General features: G+C 38.6%; 1 protein-coding gene across 1 annotated transcript in view; it reads right to left on the bottom strand.

Annotated features, from left to right (window-relative positions):
• LOC150075137 (carnitine O-palmitoyltransferase 1, liver isoform-like) overlaps window positions 1-22,013 on the bottom strand; it is a 317,335-nt gene that overhangs the window by 59,182 nt on the left and 236,140 nt on the right. The window contains exon 15 of the mRNA XM_090388328.1: window positions 8,341-8,497. Coding sequence (XP_090244454.1) covers window positions 8,341-8,497 — 157 coding nt within the window. The remainder of the gene's footprint in view (window positions 1-8,340; window positions 8,498-22,013) is intronic.

Raw genomic sequence — 22,013 nt, 5'->3', positions numbered from 1 at the left:
GATGGGCTGAGAAGTGACAACTGAAGTTTAACATTGGCAAATGCAAAGTACTGCATATGGGTAGAAGTAACCACAGAGGAATGTACCAACTGTGTGGTACTACACTTAGAGTGGTAGAAAACGAAAAAGACCTGGGAGTAATTGTGCAGTCAGATATGAAGTTTTCTGAGCAATGCAGACGGGTTGCAGGCAGGTCATGGGGTTTTGTCAATGATATATAGGAATTTTGCTAGCAGGGAAAAGGAGGTGATTGTCCCTCTGTATAAGGCAATGGTCAGGCCACGCCTTGAGTAGATTTGCTTGAGCATGTACAGAGAAGGGCAACAAGATTGGTGAAGAATCCTCTTACCAAGAGGCTTAAGTTCTGCAAATTGCAGCGGCTGGAGACTAGGCACCTGCGAAGTGATCTGATTGAGGTGTATAAGGCCTTGAATGGGTTGAGCATGCTCAATTCTGATGGGATTCTTCGACTTGTTCAGATTACGAACCTAAGGGGGCTTAAATTCAAATTGAGGAAAGACAGATGTAGAATAGATGTGCGGAAATTTGCCTTTAGCCAGCAGGTGGTTAATTGCTGGTTGTTGTTGTTGTTATTTAGCTTAACGACACAAGGGCTACTGAGGCCAAATTGTGTCTGCTCATAGTTTATTTAGTCGAAATATAACACTGTTGATGTTAAATTAAATACTCCTATATAGGCCAATACGTTTTAAAAATATTACAAGTTCATTTATGTTTGCTTCATTTCCCAGGATATGAGTTAAATCATGTGAGAGGTTCAACCTAGAGACTGACGGAAAAGTGTTTGACCGTATGGTTGAATATAGGGGACAATCAAAGAGGAAATGCCTAACAGTAAGTTGACTGTCACAGGATGAACACTAGGGTGGATCTTCTCCCAGTAGCAGGAACAGATGAGTATGATGAGTGTGTCCAATTCTGAGTCTTGCCAGTACTACTTCCTCTCGTCTGTTTTGTCGAAAGCCTGAGAGTCACAGCTTTGGTTCTTGCTTTATCTGGTAAAGTTTATTGTTGGTGTTTCTTTTCCAGATCTGTGACCAATTGTCGTAACTTGCTTTGCGAATAACAGGCTTATAATCAGTGTAAGGAACCTGAGGATGTTCTGGGCCAGCTGGTTGAGGATTTTTAGCTGCAAGATCCGCACTTTCATTTCCCGGAATACCAGAATGGCCAGGGATCCAGCAAAAACTGATTGATTGATTAGACACTGCAGGAAAATAGCTGAGAATGAATGTGTTTCAAGGTAGGATGAGAAGATGAAAAATTCTTCCTTATGGCAGAAACAGCACTGAGCGAGTCAGTGTAAATTATGACAGGTGAGATGGAAAGTTCAATAATTTTACTGAGTGTTAATTTGATGGCATATAATTCGGCTGTGAAGACACTGCAGACTAATGGTAGTGAAGCAGTAACCGTTAGAGAAGGAAAAACTGCAGCTGCACCAACCGCAGTAGCTGTTTTGGATCCGTCAGTATAGACTTTACAGGCATGGGAGTTCAGAGCAGTGTGAGCTAAGTGCAACTGCCTGATATTAAAGGAAGGTACAGTATTCTTTCCCCACTCCAAAAAATGTGTATCGTGGGAGGAAGAAACGTATGTCCAAGGTGGAACAGGTGCAGTTGTGTTCTGAAAAATATCGCTTAAATTGATATTCCAACTCTGAGAAAGATCTTTAATCCTTAGTGAAGCAGGTCTGTTTTCATTTGGCTTGCTGTCATATATCAAATCCCACCGAGTATTATAAAGATACTCCCAACTGGGGGTGAGATGGAAGACTCTGAATCTTAGCAGCATAGTGGAGCAGTAATGATTTCCTACGAAGATGTAATGGAGGATCGTGTGCTTCGATATAGAGACTCTGGATTGGAGAAGTCTTAAAAGCGCCCAACGCAGTCCTGAGAGCACTGTGCTGGACAATATTTAGACGTTGTAAAGTAGTGCTCCTGGCAGAGTCATACACCGGACAACAATAATCTAGCCGTGACCGGATTAAAGTTCTATAAAGGTGCAATAGTGTGTACCGATCAGCGCCCCATGACATAGCCGAGACTGATCGCAGTATATTCAGATGCTTTAGACATGTATTTCTTAAATGAGAGATGTGAGCTTGAAAATTCAGCTTGCTATCTAATATCACTCCAAGGAATTTAACGGTACTTACAAGCGGGATTGGAATATTGTTTATTTGTAATTCCGGATCGGGATGGAGAGCTCGTTTCTTGCAAAAGTGGGTGAGAGTGCATTTCTTTTCTGATAGTCTGTAGCCATTCCGTGAAGTCCACGATTGTATTTTGGTAATGGCAAGTTGGAGCTGCCGTTCGATGGTGTGCATACTTTGAGATCGACAAGAAATTGTAAGGTCATCTGCGTACATGTAAGTTTCAACAGTTTTTGGGATGTCTCGTGTTATGCTGCTAACTCGGATTGAAAATAGTGTTGGACTAAGTATCGATCCCTGCGGGACTCCTTCTTCCTGAGTGTGGGATGCAGAGAGTACATTTTTATATCGGACCTGAAAAGAACGCAATTGCAGAAAATTTTGAATTATTTTCAGCAAATGGCCCCTAAACCCCAAGTGGTAAAGGTCCATAATAATCCCATGACGCCATGTAGTGTCAAATGCCTTTTCAAGATCTAGGTTGACCATGACTAGATGTTGTTTCATGACGAAGGCATTGCGGATATGAGATTCGGCTTTGATAAGCACGTCCAGCGTTGATCTATTCTTCCGAAAGCCATACTGATGATCTGGAAGGAGATTTTGTGACTCCAGGATGTAAGTAAGCCTAGTGTGAACCATTCTTTCGAAAATTTTACTCAGGCAGCTCGTAAGAGATATTGGCCTATAGTTTTCAACACAGGAATGATCTTTTCCTGGTTTTGGTAAAGCAATAATGAAAGAATGACGCCAGGAAGAAGGATAGGCATTTTCAGAGAATATCCGATTATAAAAGATTAACATGGTACTCAAATCTTCTTGAATTAAATGCTTCAGCATAACATAATGAACTCCATCTGGGCCTGCAGCACTGTTTGAAGATCTGTTTAACGATTCTTGAAGTTCTATGAATGTAAAGGTTGGTTGTACGGGAAAGAACGGTGCGTGAAAAAGTTGATTTTATATCGTTCTGCACTAGCTTTGATGTTCTGAAATGTTGACCCATAGGAGGCAGAAGCAGAGATTGTAGCAAATGATTCAGCAAGTGCATTAGCAACTTCTTCAGCTGTAGATAGATCTTTCCCTTTCCAATGAAGTATTGGAGAGGGCATACGAGCGAATTTCCCATTCAGTGCCTGTATTTTTTTCCAGATGAGGCGTGTGTCGGTGTCTTTTGTGATTGTTGAGGCAAAAGCAATCCACGAGTCTCATTTCGCTTTCCGTCTAATCTGCCTTGCTTTTGCTTTAAACCTTTTATAAGCAATGAGGTTATTAGTGGTGGGATTCTTACGGAAATTATTCCAAGCTCGGTTTTTTTCCTGTTTGGCAGTGAAGCAATCTGCATTCCACCAGTGATTTCGGTGATTGTGATATGTCTTGGATTTTGGAATGTAGGTATTTGCTGCAGTCAGAATCTGATTGGTGATGTAAGTATTTACATCATCAATGGGTTCTTTTTTAACGTAAAGTCTGTCTAGAAGTATTTGAGCAGAATAGCCATCCCAGTTCGCCTTTTTAAACTTCCAAGAGGATCGTTTATCAGGATTTGGTGTTACTCCTGTTTGTAAGGAGCAAATGATCGGAAAGTGATCACTGCTAAAAGGATCAGTTAATACAAACCATGTCATGATTGGAAAGATGGAAGGTGAGCAAACTGACAAGTCAATTTGAGAAGTAGATCCTGTAGGTAGGTGGATGTAGGTAGGAGATCCAGAGTTTAATAAATTTAGGTCATTATTATATATAAATTCCTCGATCAACTTGCCTCTTCTGTCCATTGTAGCTGATCCCCACAATGGATGGTGTCCATTAAAGTCACCAAAAAGACAAATTGGAGTTGGAAGTTGTGCGATGAGGTTGTCAAGTTCTGATTGGGCCAGTGATAGAGATGGTGGAATATAAATCGAAACAATGGTAACTGAAATACCAACTGCAATCCGAGCTGCCACAGCTTCTAGGCTGGTTCTTAATTGGATCGGTCTGGACGGTATGTTAGTATTTACAAGAATGGCTACTCCTCCAAGGGCAGGAGACTCTGGGCTTCTGTCTCATCTGTATATCATAAAATTTGAGAATTTCGGCGAAACTTGGGGTGACAAGAATGTTTCCTGTAGGCATATACCTATGGGGTTAAACTGAGAGATTAAATCCCTTATGTCATCAGAATGGCTGCTTAGTCCTCTACAATTCCACTGTATGATGTTAGGCATTATTTTGGTTTGGCTGAAGATGATTCATCTGACTGTTTTTTATGTGCAGGGCATTTTTTTCTGTCTTTTTTTGGGAATAATGGATGTCCAGTATCCATAGTGTCATTGGCATGGAGTTCTAGGATAGGGTCTTTATCATTTTGGTGTATATCCACTTCCATAGTGTTGGTTGGTGGATCAGTTTCCTTGGAGTCTTTATTGGGTTTCAATCTTTCTGCATCATTTGAGACTGTCACAGTATCAGTTGGGATACTAATTGGGGTGTTGGTGGCATGGCTGGTTTTAGTTTTAGAATTTTCTTTTCCAATGGTTGATAAGGTTGTTTTAACCCAATTAGCTAGCGAGACGTTGGGCGGTATTGAGACATCTGTTTGAATTGCAGTTGTATGAAAACTGCGGGTTCAAGAGGCATATGATGGACTTGGCATGGTCAACATTATTTGTCTGCGTGCCTCAGGATATGTGACTTTATGTTCTACTTTGTATTTTTGGATTGTCTTACCTGTTTTCCACATCTCACATGATTTAGAAAAGGCGGGGTGATTGCTTTTGCAGTTGGGGCAAATGGGAATTGCGGCTGGACAATCTGCCTGTGTATGATCTTTTGCTCCACAAATAGGACAGATGGCGTCACCTCTGCATGCCTGCTGTGAATGGCAATATTTTTGGCATTTGAAACAGCGAAGAGGATTTGGGATGTATGGACGAATTCGACAATTTAAATATCCAGCTTTTACTGAGGATGGCAAATCAGGAGTACTAAAAGTTAAAATGATGGAACGAGTTGGAATGAGATTTCCATCTTTTTTTGTCATAATTCTTTTAGCAGCGATTACCTTTTGATGGCTAAGTTCTTGGACTAATTCCTCCTAAGACACTGTAATTAAGTCCCATTCTGTGATGACTCCTTTAGATAAATTTAAGGTATTGTGAGGAGTGACAGACACTGGTAATCCACCAAATGTAGTTGTTTTTAATAGCCACTCAGAATGTTTGGATGTGGCTGTTTCAACCAGGAGATCTCCTGATTGTAGTCGCTTCACCATTTTTGGTGAAGCCTGCAATAGATTCTAGATGTCTTTGAATCATAAATGGTGATAACTTGCCCACGGGCTGCGTGGACAGAGAGTGTATCACAAGAAAATTTGGGATGTCTGGACGCTGTGCTTCAGTTCGAAGCCTTTTTGGTTGATTAATATTATCATGACAGGATTCTTGTCTTGAGCTTGAAGGCTCTAAGGGTGGAAAATTGTTTGAATCCATGATAGCTCCTTTTCGCCCTGGGGGTTTATCTTTACCACCCAGGTTTCCGGCCCCGCCACGGGGAGGCAGGAGCAGTGCTACGAGGTGACCAAGCGGCTGGGTTAGTAAGTTAGTACTAATAGAACGAAACAGAAAGGTGGTTTCCCTTTCTGGGCTTCTGCCTACTTCTTGTAGTGCGAGAGAGCTACTATGCTATAGAAATCAAGAAAACGGTTTTTCAAACTAAAATAGAAACTGTTCGCTCAAATGTTCTCTGTAGAAAAACGCTTTGGAAAACGCACTAGAATCGCTTGGCCACGGAACGCTTGGCACCCGGGGCCGTTAATTGCTGGAACAAACTTCCATCTGTTGTTGTGGAAGTTGATAGGTTAAATAAATTTAATCAGGTACTGGACAAACATTTAGAGGGAATGGTTGCGTGAATTTTTTTTTTTTTGGCTGATGCTACATAAGCTCATACACTTGCTTTCTTGCATCACATGCCACGATTACTATTACTATCTTTCTTCATCTTCCAACTGATGATTGCATGATCCTTTCCTGACAATGGTTCCTGTATTTGAAGCCTTGTGATGTCATCTGATTCATTAAAAATAAAGTCAAGGATATTCTCGCCCATAGAACTTTCTCTAACATGCTGGTATAAATAATAATCAACTAGTTCATTTAAAAAAGTTTTACCCCATGAGTTTCCCTCCCACTTATACTGATCCATCTGCAGCACATTAAAGTCACCCATAATAAGACATTCTTGTATGCTTGCCCATTCCATATGCATGTAAAGACTGTACTGTCATCATATACTTCACAATCTTCTGGTCTGTAGATTACTCCCACTCATTGTTCCTTTGCTTCCGACTAACTCATACCACACAGATACTATTTGGCAAATGTAACTTCAGATTCAGCAAAAGTTCTTTTCATGCTCAGGCTACTTTTGATAAGAAGCATGACCCCTCCACACCATCAATCATCCCTATCTTTCCTAAATACATTGTACACATCATAGCATAACTCGTCGTCACCAATTTCTGGGTGGCACGAATTTCCTGTTAGCCCTATTATATCAGCATTTAGTTGTCCAAACTAGGAGTTCAAATTCAGCCATTTTATTGACAACATTCCTGACATTACTCTATACACAGCTGAGACTAAGTTAGGTATATACCAAATCTCTATCCTCTCGCTCTCTCATTTAAAACATTTCTACCCTCGGAACATCTTATCAACATTGGCTCTTGTGGCAACAAGAATCTATGAGGCGAGTACAAGCATTACTTTAATCCATATCGTCAGATAAATGAAGATCTAAATTACACTTCTCCCCCACCCAAATAGCAGTTTCCCCTGAACCCTTAAGGCATCCTCAATAACATTAGTAAAAATCCTTCCACCGTTTTTGTTCAAATGAATGCCATCTCTACAAAACAAATTCCTTCTACCTACACATGTGGACCACGCTGATAAAAATTTACCCCCTAGAGTCTTTATTCCCTCAAGTCAAATCTAAAAGGCTTTCAGCACGTAGTCCCCCACTACCATCACTGGGCACAATTGCAGATTGTACACATTCTGCCTAAGTCACTTCATTGCATCACAAAATTGCAATAAACAAGGGAGACCTGTATGTCTCTATTTGTGGACAGAGTTTCACAAAAGTAATGTTTCTAATTTTAAAGAAATGAACAATATCTGCCTATATATAAGCAATATAGTATACAGGAAGAAATAACAGAAATCAGACTCCAAAAGTGAGATGGTAAATTTAAAGAAAGTGATTAATAAATAAAATAAGTTCTGCCTAATGAAACTGATGTAAGTTGTGCATCATACATAAAATGATGCAATCAAAATACTTGAGAGGAAGAAGCATGAGAAATTCAACTGCCAATGCTCCATCTCATCCGATGAACACTAAAAGGTACAAAAAAGGGACGAAGGAAGGTCGGTGTTTCAATAATCCTCCTATCCAGCAAGGAGCTATGTCGCACAGCTGTAGCCCTTGTTATGTATAAAAATAGACACATACCATTTTGGTTGACTTTTTCAAATGCCACTTCCCCATTTGACCATTGCCAACAAGACTTTTTACAAGTATCTTATATTATACTGTATTTATATTCTTTATCTCAATAAATTTAAATAAAGAATATAAGTCTGTTAGGGCAGACAGTTATAACAGGACAGGATGGGGGAAAACAGAGGTCCCCTAAAAAAAAAAAAGTGTGGAAGAATGTCACTTAAGGCAATAAACATTTGTCAGGCAGCAGAGAAAGCAAGTGGATGAAACACAGTCAAATGATGAAAACAGTGTATAGCACTTGAAGATGGGATTAAAACACCCAAAGCCTGCTAAGTGACATTAAAGACGTGTCAAAAACTGAAAAGCACTGTACAAGGAAAATAACAAAGCCACCTTTATTGAATCCTACAAAAAAAGACATCAAAAGGACCACACAAGATTAGACAAGGCAAATGTAGTCATGCAGCTGTCCACAAACTGTGCAGTGCAGACAGTATTGTATCGTATCCTCTGTAAAATTTAGTAAGGTAGCAGAATGGTCTGGGCCTGTGTGCATGCACTGAACTAACACATTATACGAGTTAAGTGAAATACAAGGCAGCGTAATATAAGATGCCAGTGTATTAAAAGCACACATAAATTAATAAGAATTTGCTTTCACTTACATATCCAAGTCCTCTGCATGCAACATATAAAGCAAATAAATGTCGATCAATTCCTTTGCCATTCATTGCATCCCGATACATCACTTGATGTTTTCTTGCAGCACGATGCAGCAGCTGAATTTTTTCCTCTTTACTAACATTATTAAAGGCCATTGCCCTACAAATTTAAATATACCACATAAATAATACTTTATGAAGAATTGAAATTCATTAATATTCTCTCTCTGTTAAACAGAGAACTATTACACTTGAGAATTTTTTTTACAAGACTGCATTAATAATAGGCTATGTGTATGTTCTGATATAGTTTCTGTTAAAACTATATCTTACATATATGTGATATAGTTTTACCAGAAACAACAACAAATGTATATGTAGCCTACAAAACTTATTAATTCAATACACACCACTAACAGAAGGGATGTGATTTGGATTACAAATACAAATGCTAAAAAAAAAAAAAAAAATAAACATTTTTGAATTTTCATTTATCTGTCAACTTAACATAACTAAAGATATTAAACAGCATACAATTATATCTGGAACTAATGACATTAAGAGCAAGAGATCTGCAGATTTCCTCAACAAGTACAGGTCAATGTCGGAAAAAAAGTCCAAATTAGAGTTGAATGTGAAAGTGTCTACAATTCCTCCCAGACACGATAGGAGGGAGTATGTGATCAGAGTCTTGTCAATCAATTTGGCTCTGGAGAGATAGTGCAAGGCTCAAGGGGTAGAATTTTTTTTAACCTGGTCTGTGTTTGTTGACAGGAGAGACTGTTTCTACAAGGATGGGGTACAATTAAATAGAAAGGGTGCAAGAATATTTGCTGATGCTATCAAGGCAGTGTTAGGTGGGTCGGAAAACTGCTAGCTTGGAGGGATACACAAACTATTAACAGTGGCCGCAGGCCGAGGCAAGAGTGATTCTCGCACTGCTTCGATTAGAATGAGCAGCAGCCTGGAGAGCAAAGCAATGGAAATTTCCAGGAGTGCTGGGAGTCATAGTGGAATAAATAAATACATTGGCTGTGTTAGGGTAACTAAGAGTAGAAACAGGTGCATGTACACCAATGCTAGGAGTATAGTAAATAAATTTGATGAGCTTAAAGTGCTAGTCAAGACATCAAAGGCAGATATTGTTGAGATATCAAAGACGTAGTGTCACACAAATATAAGCAGTGCAGAATTGGAATTTGGGGAGTACAATGTGTACAGAAAGGATATACAGGAAGGGAGGAGGGATTATGCTGTTAGTTAATAAACACAAAATCGAAAGAACTGCATCCAATTGATGTTGGTGGACAATGCAATGGTGAGTGTTTGGTGTGACATAAAGGAAAAATGAGAGTAGGTGCTTGTTCTACGCCTAATGAATCTGATGAGTATAATGAGCAATTGTGCAGAGAAATAGAGTAGGCCAGTAAATCAAAATGTCTTATAATGGGGGATTCTAACTTTCCAGATATTTTGGGTTGGTCACTCACACACTAGCAAGACTTTTGTGGATGACTGTTTTCTACAGCAACATGTTTGAGAGGCAACCAGAGGGAGTAATACTCTTGATCTGATTATCAGCAGTGATTATTCATGCATTAAGAATTTGCAGAAAAAAAGAACCAACGGGTTACAGTGATCACAATGTACTGATGTGGGAATTACTTAAAGATGTAACTACCATCAAGGCTAAACGGAAGGGCTATTGCTTTCGTAAAGGTGACTACAGGGGTCTGAGACAATTTTTAAATTCTGTGCAGGGGAATCAGCTGATGATGTTACCAACGTTGAATTCTAAATGGGAAGCCTTCAGGGACTTAATTTTGGTAATCAACGGACACTGCTCTTCGTGGACTAATGTTATTAGTGGAGTCAACCAGTGCTTAGTATTGGGCCCATTTTTGTTTTCAGTATTTATCAATAATACTGAAGAAGGCATATCAGGGTTAATGTCCAAGTTTACAGACAATACAAAGGTTGGCAAGGTTGTTAATGACTATACACTACTACAACAGCATCAAGAGAAGTTGAGTCGATGGGCTAAGAGGTGGAAACTGAAGTTTAACATTGAAAATGGAAAGTACTGCATATGGGTAGCAGTAACCACAGAGTAACGTACCAATTGTGTGGTACTACACTCAGGGCGGTGGATAATGACAAAGCCCTGGGGGTACTGGGCAGTCAGAGAGGAAGTTTACTGAACAGTGCAGACAGACTGCTGTTGTTGTTGTTGTTATTTGGTTTTAGGAGCATTAGCAACTAAGGCCATATTGCTCCGGGAATATGCGGTGGTCATTCCCTGACCTTTCCGCATCCTCCGTATTTGGTGGTGACGGGCTCGAACCCCGGTCTAATCAAGAAGCTTGTGCAATGCACTGCTGCTCCTTCCCACCTGGCTACGGAGGCACCTGCAGACAGACTGCAAGAGTAGCTCATGGTGTCTTGTCAATGACATACAGGAATTTTGCTAGCATGGATAAGGAGGTGATTATGCCCCTTGTATAAGGCAATGGTCAGGCCACACCTTGAGAACTGCATACAGGTCTGGAGACCACATTTCAGGAAGGATGTAGAGTTGCTAGAAAGAAAACAGAGAAAGGCGACAAGACTGGTGAGAGAAACAAAGGGGTGTGCTTACGAAGAAAGGCTTAAGTACTGCAAGTTGCAGCATCTGGACACTAGGCACCTATGAGGTGATCTGATTGAAGTGAATAAGGCCTTGAATGGTTTGAGCAGACTCAATGCTGATGGGATGCTTTTCTCTTCCTCAGATTACTCACCTGAGGAGACAAATTCAAACTGAGGAAAGAGAGTTGTAGAACTGATATCTGGAAAATCGCCTTTAGCCAGCGGGTAGTTGATTGCTGAAACAAACTTCCATCTGTGGTAGTGGATATCGACAACTTAAATAAGTTCAGGGCAGAATTAGACAAACATTTGGACTGAATGGATTGGCAAAATGAGAAGGTTTTTTTCGGCTGATGCTATATAAGCTTTCTTGCATTATATGCCTGTACTAATGTTAATGCATGAAACTGAAAGATCCTATAAACATACAGTACAAAAAGCAAATGCATTACCTATATTTTCCAGATGCATATACATCTTCTGAAATTCTACATTGCAATTCTTTATCATCTTATAAAAGGTGATTGCTAATTACTTACACACATGCAAAAGCACACACACAAAATATGGCAATGCATTACATAAATTTTAGGCGAATATGCCAACACAAACCGTAATTTTTTTTTTTTTTTTTTAATGCAAACCCCAAACACGAGAGGCATTAGAACCTATAGTACCTAGCACCATGCTTTTTGTTGGAGGTTGAGAAGACGAAAGAAGATATCTGTTGACATTGGACTTGAACTTCTGTAGACTGTAATTTTCAGGAAATACGTATAAAGGAAGGTTGTTCCAGAAAACGGCAGTTGATATGAATAAACGAGGAAGATGAAAAGTTGGTTCTGTGAGTTTGAAGTTGGACAGTAAATGGATGTTGGCTGATGGCAGCAAGTGTTCGGACTGTTTTGAAAGAGAGAGCGGAAATTACAGAAGCCAATTCAGAAGAACAGTGCCCATGGAAGAATCTGTAGAAGAGGCATGCAGCAGAAACAGTACGTCTATGAGACAGCAAGTGGAGAGACTCTGTTAGAGATGAATCATTAATTAACCTAACTGCCCTCTTCTGAATGGAATCAAGAAGCCTGAGAGAGGTTTTGGGGGTGCCACCCCAGATACGGGAACAATATTCCATGGCAGGGCGGATTTGCGATTTATACAGAGTGAGCAGCTATTTGGAAGAAAAGTAATCCAAGAGCGAAAGAGAAAACCCAAGTTTTTAAGATGCAGAGGATTTTTTTTTTTTTTTTTTAGGAGCATTAGCAACTAAGGCCATATAGCTCCGGGATATGCGTTGATCATTACCTGACCCTTCCGCATCCTCCACATTTGTTGGTGACGGGCTCGAACCCCAGTCTAATCAAGAAGCATGTGCTACGCACTGCTGCTCCTTCCCACCCGGCTACAGAAGCGCCTAGATGCAGAGGAAGCAATATTTGTAAATGAGCTTGTGCCAAGAGATTAGAAGTCAGGGTAATCCCCAAAAGAGATATATCATTTTGCTTAGAAATTGGAGTGTCACTAAAGATAAGCATAGGAGCAGAAGAATCCTTTTTGCGAGATATAAGACAAGACTCAGTTTTAGAAGGGTTGAAATCAACTAAGTTGTCTTTGCCCCACTGGAGAATTACCTGAAGATTGGCATTTAAGGAATTGGTAGCAGATATTCTAGAAGTTGAAGCTGATTGAACAGGGCAAGGCTTCTCAAAATGGAACGTGGAATGCAATGTGCTATCATCGGCAAAACTATGGATAGGATTTCCAGTCAACGGAAGAAGGTCATATACATACAACAGGAAAAGAGTGGGGGAAAGAACTGAACCTTGGGACACCGGCATTAGTGGAGAAGTAACCAATTTTTAGTAACCAATTACTAAAAACGGTTGGCAAACCATAAGATGGAATCTTGTTTAGAAGACCTTTATGCCAAACATGATCGAAAGCCTTTGAGATGTCAAGAGCAACTAATTGTGTTTCACTGAACCTTTCCATTGAATTAGTCCATAAATGGGTAACATAAGCCAGAACATCACCAGTGGATCGACACTGACGGAATCCATACTGGTGATCGTTGATCAGATGGAAGGTTTCTAGGTACTAAAAGAGTTGGTGGTTAAGGGGCCTCTGTAGCCAGTTGGGAAGGAGCAGCAGTGAGTAGCACATGCTTCTTGATTAGACCAAGATTCGAGCACGTCACCACCAAATACGGAGGATGCGGAAAGGTCCGGGAATGACCACTGCATATCCTGGAGCAATATGGCCTTAGTTGCTAATGCTTCTAAAAAAACCCAAATAACAATATTAACAGTTAGTGGTTAATTGATTTCTCCATGACTTTAGAAAGAGTAGAAGTAATTGCAACGGGACGATAATTGGATGGGAGGGATTTGTCACCCTTTTTAGGAACTGGCTGGATATGAGCAAATTTCCAAGCAGAAGACAAAATGGCGGCAAAGAACAGGAGTGAGTTCAGGAGCACAGGTTTTGAGAACAAGTGGAGAAATACCATGGGGACCTGGAGATTTCTTAGCATCAAGATTCGTCAAAATCCTTCTGACATCCTTTTGACGGAAGATCACAGGAGGCATTGAATGGAACGTGTTGGGTATGGTGGGAGGTGTTTTACCAAGATCATTAATATATGAGTTGGAAGAAAAATGGGATGCTAGCAGGTCAGCTTTATCCTTGGCTGAAGTGACAACAGAACCATCTGGTTTGGACAGAGGTGGAAGCAGACATGGGCAAAAGTTGCGGCCAATAGCTTTGGCAAGGGGCTAGAATGCTTGGCTACCATTAGGGCAAAAAGCAAGTTTTCTACTCTTAGCCTGTTCAAACTCTAGTTTCGACTGATTAATAACTGCTTTACAATTGTTGCGAGCTTTGGTGTAGGCAGAAAATGAAACTGAAGAATTATAAACAAGCCAATTACGATTTGCAACATTCTTCTCTTGAAACAGCCTTAGCACATTTATTGGAAAACCAAGGTTTAGATTAAGGATGAGATTTTAAAGTGGAGTGTGGGATAAAGGATTCCATTCCTGCAAGAATAATTTCACTGACACAATCTGAGCAAACGTTGATATCAGAAGTTTTGAAACAGTAATCCAACCAAGGAAAAGAAGAAAAGAAATCTCGCAGGTCATCCCATTTTGCATTCTTGTAATGCCAATCAACACAAGGTTGGGAATAGCCATGAGATAAAGGCTCCATTGGAGAAGAGACAATCACCAAGTTGTGATCTGAAGTGCCTAAAGGACCTCTCACTTCGACCATGTACTTAGAAGGGTTGTTTGTGAGAAAAAGATCAAGCGTGTTGGCTGTATGATTAGGATTGTCTGGTATTCTTGTAGGTAAATGAACAATCTGTGCAAGGTTATTAGTAATTGCAAAAGTCTCAGCATCTCGATCAGCTGGGTCGGTGTGACTAGAAAACGGAAGCTAGCTGGAGTTGTGAACATTAAAATCACCAAGGAAAATTACCTCACTGTTAGGAAAGTTGGACTGGAGAAAGTCAACTTGAAAGAGAGGATGTCAAAGAGCTCCAAGTGATTAGTGGAGTTGGGAGAATGGTAGAGACAACGGATGAATTTTACACAATAAGGTAGAGAGATTTTAAGCCAGAGAAGATCAAAGAGAGTAGATTCCAAATTGCCAAGTCTCTGACAGGGAATGTCAGAACGGACATATGCACAAGTACCACCTTTGAGGCAAAAGGAATCATACAGCGAATAATTTGGGCATCTGAAATGAGCAGTAGTTGAATCAACCAATAACTGAGATTCGGTCAGAAAAATTACATGGGGTTTGGCAGACTGCAAGTGGAAATGGACATCGTTAAGATTAGAATTGAGACCACGTATATTTGTTAAATGAATTAGAAAAATGCTGTGAAATGCTGTGGTTACATTTAATAGAGAACAATAGTGTATTCCACACACTCAATCATGCAAAGTAGGGCAACACATATGACAATTCATTAACGAAAATAAGCAGAAATTTTCACATATCAATTTTCAAGATCAATTATTCATTATAAATCTAAAGATATGGCAGGTATTTATATTCAATGAGCTAATAACTGGAAATGACTTTTGAATGCTGCTAAGTGGACTTTTCTATTACTTAAAAAAGCTAATCTTTTGTTTAAAATTATTAATGAAGCTTGAACATCTGAGAAGGGCGACAAATTGTTTATTGATAAAATAGGTGAAATTTTTTTGTACTTGGCCTTGGGAGCTGCTAAAAAGCAGGTGAGAATTCTGGTACCACTGTTCAGTTTCATTGCATGCGTCAATATAAGAATGATATAAACTCTATTTAATATTCTTTTATGCATTCCATAAGAGTAATTAATATCAAAGAGTTTTTATTGTCAGTAAACTATAACTTTATAATGATATGAACATGAATGTCAAACACGCAGCCCACAAGCCTCGTGTAGCCCTCCAACAAAAAGGCTGCGGCCACAGAGATTTCTTGCAAATCTTTTTTTTTTTTTTAATTAAAAGAAATGGAAAAAAATACTAATAAAGTTTTTTTATTTTCACATAATTGATTTCAAATTTTACATTGAAGCAATTTTCAATGCAAAAATAGAGGACAATGCTTCATTTTTAAGCCTCCGCCTGCAGCTTTGAGTACTACAGATCGCAAAGTGTTTGCTCAGTTGTATATGCGTGAATTATATTTTTAACTGAGTGCAGTTAATTTTGTGTTTTATTTGTATTAAATTAAAAAGACGCATAATAATAAACATTATGTCAACCACTAATATCAGTATGAGAAAGAAAAGAACAATCGAAGAAGAATGCCGTAACTTCCAAGAAAAATGGAAGCTAGACTGCATCCAGAAAAAGAGCAAAATAGTATGCTTAATATGAAGTAAATCTATTTCAGTCTGCAAAGAATATAATCAGGAGACATTATGATTCATATCATAAAGAAATCTATGATAAATATGTTGAGAAACATTGTGAAAGTAAGTTGTTAGCATTGAAATCAATTCTTAAAAACAGAAAAAAATTGTTTACCAAACCCTCTGAGGAAAATACAGCAGCTGTAAAAGATAGATACTTGTTACCACATTTAATTGCAAGTAAATCAAAACCTTTTAAAGAAGGAGATTTTATTAGTGAGTGTTTAATTAAAGTAGTGGAAGCGTTGTGTCCAGAGAAAGAAAGAAGCTTCAAAAGTGTAAACTTAAGTAGAAACACAGTATCCACAGGATCGATGAAATAGCTGAGAATTTAAGAAATAAGCTCAATTCAATGATATCCACATTTGAAGCTTATTCTATTGCAATTGACGAAAGTACATACAAGACATACGAGATATTGCTCACTTGGCCATTTTTATTCATGAGTCTGATGTGAACTTGAAAGTAAGGGAAGAGCTTTTAGAAATTATTCCTTTCCACTGGAGCTGATATTTTTGGTGCACTCATGGATATTCTGAATAAATATAAATTACCATTGAACAAGTTGGTTTGTCTTGCAACTGATAGTGACCTGCCATGACAGGTATTACTAACGGTGTCATTGCAAAACTAAAATAAACATGCAAACAACATGGTAATAATCATTTCGAACATTTTCATTGCATTATTCTCCAGCAAGTATTATGTTCCAAGGTTTTAAATATCAGACGTGCTAAAAAAGTCTCCAAAATTATAAATTTTATTCAAGAACGTGGACTTGTTCATCAACAATTTGTTTCATTTCTGGAAGACATAGAAAGTGAACACACTGATCTACCCTATTATACAGAAGTTCGATGGATTTCAAGTCAAAATCTTAAAACGATTCCTCAAGCTGCTGGATGAAACCGTAATGTTCTTGGAAACAAAGAATTATGAATGTACTGAATTAAAAGATGTACAATAGATAAAGGATCTGGCCTTCTCAGTTGTCATTACAAGTCAACTTAACCAACTTAAACTTCAAGGAAAACATCACATTGTTACAATGTTATTTGATAATATTAAAGATTTCAAAAAAAAAAATTATTACTTTAGCGCAAACAAAGAGAAACTTTCTCATTTTAAAAGTTGCCAATCTCTGTTGTTAAAATCACTTCACTTAAAATTTACAGGATATATGCACTGAATTAAGTCGTTAGAAATGGAGTTCGATAGAAGATTTTGATTTCAAAAACTGTGAATTACAGATTAGTCTTTTTACTTTGCCTATGTCTATCGATATTGAAATTGTTGATGAGAGCTTAGAAATGGAATTAATTGAAATCTAATGTGACTCTTTGCTAAAGCAAAAATATACAGAAGTTGGAATTCCAGACTTTTACATTTATTTACTTGCAGATTAATTTCCAAAAGTGTTATCTTTCATTACGAATATACTGGCTATGTTCAGGAGCACATACAATTGTGCCCCGTATCCACTGATTCAGTTACCTGCGGTTAACCATGGAAAAAAATTTAAAAAACTTGACACTTACTACTCGCGTGTCCAATACAATGCTTCCCTTTATTTTTCATGCTGTCAATTTTAAATCGAATAGCCTCCTTTTATTTTTTACAATGTCACATATAGTTTGGTCACCAACATTATAATGGTTCTTTAGAGATTTAATGGATGCACTGTTTTCAAACTTTTGAATAATTTCAAGTTTTTGTTTAATTTGAAAGCACCACTCTTGTGTTTGCCCATCATTTTCGTGATTTCTAAACAAAAAATAAATAATAATTCCAACATCCCTGACATAAATAACGAACAAGATTTGTCCTTTTGCAGTGCGATGGAACAACAATCGATGCGACGCACTAAATCAAACTAAACATTTGGTCTGTCTTTTTTTTTTTTTTTTTTTTGAGTGGTAGGTGTGAAGACAGTGGGGGTTGCAAGATAATAGGTACACTAATCTCCCAATGATGATTTATAACGCCAGTTCTTGTCGCTTATTTATGACTTGCAAAATATCTGTTTATACCTATTCTAATTATTACTTGAATTTAATCATTTCTGGTTGATTTTTTTTAATTTGGAGTCTTGAAGTATCCCGGTTAATCCAACCCCAGTAATTCGAGAGTTGCTGTACTTTATTATTATCACATTTAATGTTGGTAATGTCTTACCGTGTGTTTAATTTATCAATTAAACTTTATTATATGTATGCAGGTACAAGAAAATCACATTATATATGGGGTCAGCAGGTGTTCGCTTATATCCATGGTAGGTCTTGGAATGTATCCCCCCCACAGATACTGGGGTCTCACTATACTTATGCAAGCAACTGCTTTCTTCGATGAAAAATAACAAAACTCCAGAAAGGTCAAGGTGAACTAATCACCACCTATCATCAAACTTAAAGATTACATAAGCTCAAGACATTCAACCAAATTTTGATGATCTGCTTTGTGGAAAACGATGCCAAGTATCCTCTAAAAAATGATATAATAATAAATTGTGGTTTTATCGTTTATTTTTTATTAAATATTATAAAGTATTTTTAATTTAAAAACTAAAGTAGGATACAAAACAGGTTATCTGTAAACTGCATAAAGTAATTCTAAAAATTGTATTTTGTTTATTTTTTGAGTATTAGCATTAGTAGAGGCATTTGATGCAAGAAAGCAAGCTTATGCAGCATCAGCCAAAAAAACCCCACTTCCACTTCACCCCTCTGTTCGTTCAAAATACCTGTCCAGCTGAGCCTTAAACTTATTTAGGCTATCAACCTCCACTACAAGGGATGGAAGTCTGTTCCACCAACTAACCAGCCGCTGGCTAAAGGCAAATTTCCGCACATCTATCCTACATCTGTCTTTCCTCAATTTGAATTTATGCCCTCTCAGGTGATTATTCTGAGCTAGAGGAAGAATCCCATCAACATTGAGCATGCTCAAACCATTCAAGGCTTTATACACCTCTATCAGATCACCTCGCTGGTGCCTTAGTCTCCAGACACTGTAATTTGCAAAACTTAAGCCTTTCTTCGTAAGAGCACCCCTTTGTTCCATTCACTAATCTTGTTGCCCTTCTTTGTACTCGTTCCAGCAGCTCTACATGCTTTTTGAAATGAGGCCTCCAGACCTGTATACAGTACTCTAAGTGTGGCCTGACCATTGCCTTATACATGGGAATAATCACCTCCTTAACCCTGCTGGAAAAATTCCTGTATATCATTGACAATACTCCATGAGCTACTATTGCAGCCCGTCTACACTGCTCAGAGAACTTCATATCTGCCTGCACAACCACCCCCAAGTCCCTTTCATTCTCTACCATTGTCAGTGTAGTACCACAGAGTTGATACGTTGCTCTGGGGTTGCTGTTTCCCAAGTGTAGTACTTTACATTTGTCAATGTTAAACTTCATTTGCCACCTCTCAGCCCATCTGCTCAACCTTTCCAGATCCTGTTGCAGCAGCATAGTGTCAGTAGTGTCCTTGACAACCCTGCCAACCTTTGTATCGTCTGCAAACTTGGACATTAAGCTTGATATACCATCATCAATATCATTTATAAATACAGAAAACAATAATGGACCCAACACTGAGCCCTGAGGGACTCCACTAATAACATTAGTCCACTATGAGCAGTGTCCATTGATTACCACTCTGTCTTCTCCCCCTCAACCACCCCTTTATCCATAGCAGCAATTTGCCTCCAATGTCACACTGCTCCAATTTGTGTAGCAGTCTTCCATGTGCAACAGTATCAAAAGCCTTTCTAAGATCCGAGTATATAATATCAAAGCTATTTCCTGAATCCAGTTATTTTGTGACTGCATCATAGTATCCAATCAAATTTGTCAGGCAAGACTTCCCCTTAACAAAACCATGCTGTGTCCGAGCTATAACTGAAGTCTTGTCTAAATGATCCGCAGTGCTTCTTTAACCAGTGCCTCCATTAATTTTCCTGGAACAGAAGTTAAGCTCACAGGTCTATAATTACTTGTGTCAGCCTTTGATCCTCCTTTGTGAATTGGGGTCACATTTGCACATTTCCAGTCTATGGGTACCTCCCCTGAGTCCAAGGAAGCTCTCATAATTATGGCTAAGGGTTTGCTTACTTCCTTTGCTGCCTCCTTTAATATAACTGGATAGATCCCATCCACCCCGGGTGCCTTTCTTGTGTTTATCTTCAACAGTTTCTCCTCCACTTTATTCCCAGTTATTTCAAGATTCTGTAGCTTACTGCTAGAGTTGAATACACCTCTGGCATTCCCCTCGCTGAATAACTCTTCATGTGTGAATGTCGATGCAAAATATTCATTTAGTTTGTTAGCTGCTGAGCATGATCATCAACAGTTGACCCAACAATATCAAGTGGACCAATCTGATTCATCCCCTTCCTTCTAGAGTTTACATAAGTAAAGAACTCTTTGCTGTTTTTCTTTGCATCCCTTGCCAAGGATTTCTCATAATCTGCCTTCGCCTACCTAATCTCCTTTGTAACTTGGTTGCATATCAACTTGTATCTATCATAGGCTTCTGTGTTATGTGTTAATTTGTAAGTATCCCATGCATTTTTCTTCTCTGCCATATGCCTCATTAGATTATCTGACATCCATTTTGGCCTAAACCTTGAACAATATTTCTTAGTTGGTATGTAAAGCCTAGTAGCTTCCAAGATAAGTTCTTTGAATGCTTCCCATTTTGAATTTGCTGTTGGTAACATCATCAGTTGGTCCCACTGTATAGAATTTAAATACTGTCTCAGTCCATCGTAGTCGCCTTTACGGAAGCAATAACCCTTCCCTTTGCCCCTAATGGTAGTTACCTCTTTGAGTAAATCCCACTTCAGCACACTGTGATCACTGCCACCTAGTGGTTCATTTATCTGCAGATTCTTAATGCATGAAGAATCACTGCTGATAATCAAATCAAGAGTATTACTCCCTCTAGTTGCCTCCCGAACATGCTGATGTAGAAAACAATCATCCAATAAATCCACAAAAGCCCTGCTAGTGTGTGAGTGACTAGCCCCCAAATTCCAGTCAATATCTGAGAAATTAAAATCTCCCATTATAAGACTCTCTGATTTACTGGCCCACTATTTCCCTGTACAGTTTCTTATTATACTCATCAGAGTCATTAGGCCTATAGCACACTCCTACTCTCAATTTTGATCTCCCAATGCTTATGTCACACCAAACTGACTCAATACTGCACTGTCCAGCAATGTCGACTGGCTTCACTTCCTTGGTTTTTATGTGTTTCTTAACTAATAGCATAACCCCTCCCCCCTTCCTATCCTGTCTATCCTTTCTGTAGACGTTGTACTCCCCAAATTCCAGTTCTGCATCCCTTATATCTGTGTGACACCGCGTCTCTGATATCCCAACAAAATCTGCCTTTGATGTTTTGAGCAATACCTCAAATTCATCAAATTTATTTACTAAACTCCTAGCATTGGTGTACACGCAAGTATACCTGCGCCTGTTTCTATTCTTAGCTACCCTAACACCCTAACAATTAAAGGCATGTGGCCCTCAGCCTAATGCAAAATAGCTTATATGGCCCGTTGTGAAAAATGAGTTTGACATGCTTGATTTATAACAACTGTATAAGAAGCATTATAAAGCATCATAACTGTATAAGAAGCATAAAATTTAATACACAGCATTAAATTTTATGACGCAGTATTTGTGTTTAAGTAAATACAAATATCATTGTATTTGTACTTACATGGTACTTTTTAATTTAAATTTAAGCCTAAATCATGCCTAGCAAAGCAAAGAGGTCAAAGTAGCCGAATTCATTTTCTCAGAGAGAACTTTTGCTCTCTTATGAATCGTGCTTTATAAAGTGCACTTTGGTTGCATGTTTGCAAATCTACACATAGATACATAACACTGATAAAGGGGATACGCCTTTGTGCCTTCACATTCTTTTGTAAAGAGTGGGAAGAAATCAAGCACAAAAAAGAGTGTTTTGAAAGGTGAATAAAAGCTTCAAAGATGTTTAATGCCCTCGAAGGAATTAAGATTCGGGGCTTTGGTTTGGTTTGGAGTTTATTGGCGCATCAGCAACTGAGGCTATAATGCGCCAAATACCGGTCTTATATAAAAAGTGAAAACATTCAGTGACCT

The sequence above is a fragment of the Mastigoproctus giganteus genome, chromosome 14 (assembly GCF_048544385.1).
Source record: "Mastigoproctus giganteus isolate SK-2022 chromosome 14, ASM4854438v1, whole genome shotgun sequence".
Taxonomy (NCBI): Eukaryota; Metazoa; Arthropoda; class Arachnida; order Uropygi; family Thelyphonidae; genus Mastigoproctus; species Mastigoproctus giganteus.
This window is presented reverse-complemented; position numbering and strand designations above follow the sequence as displayed.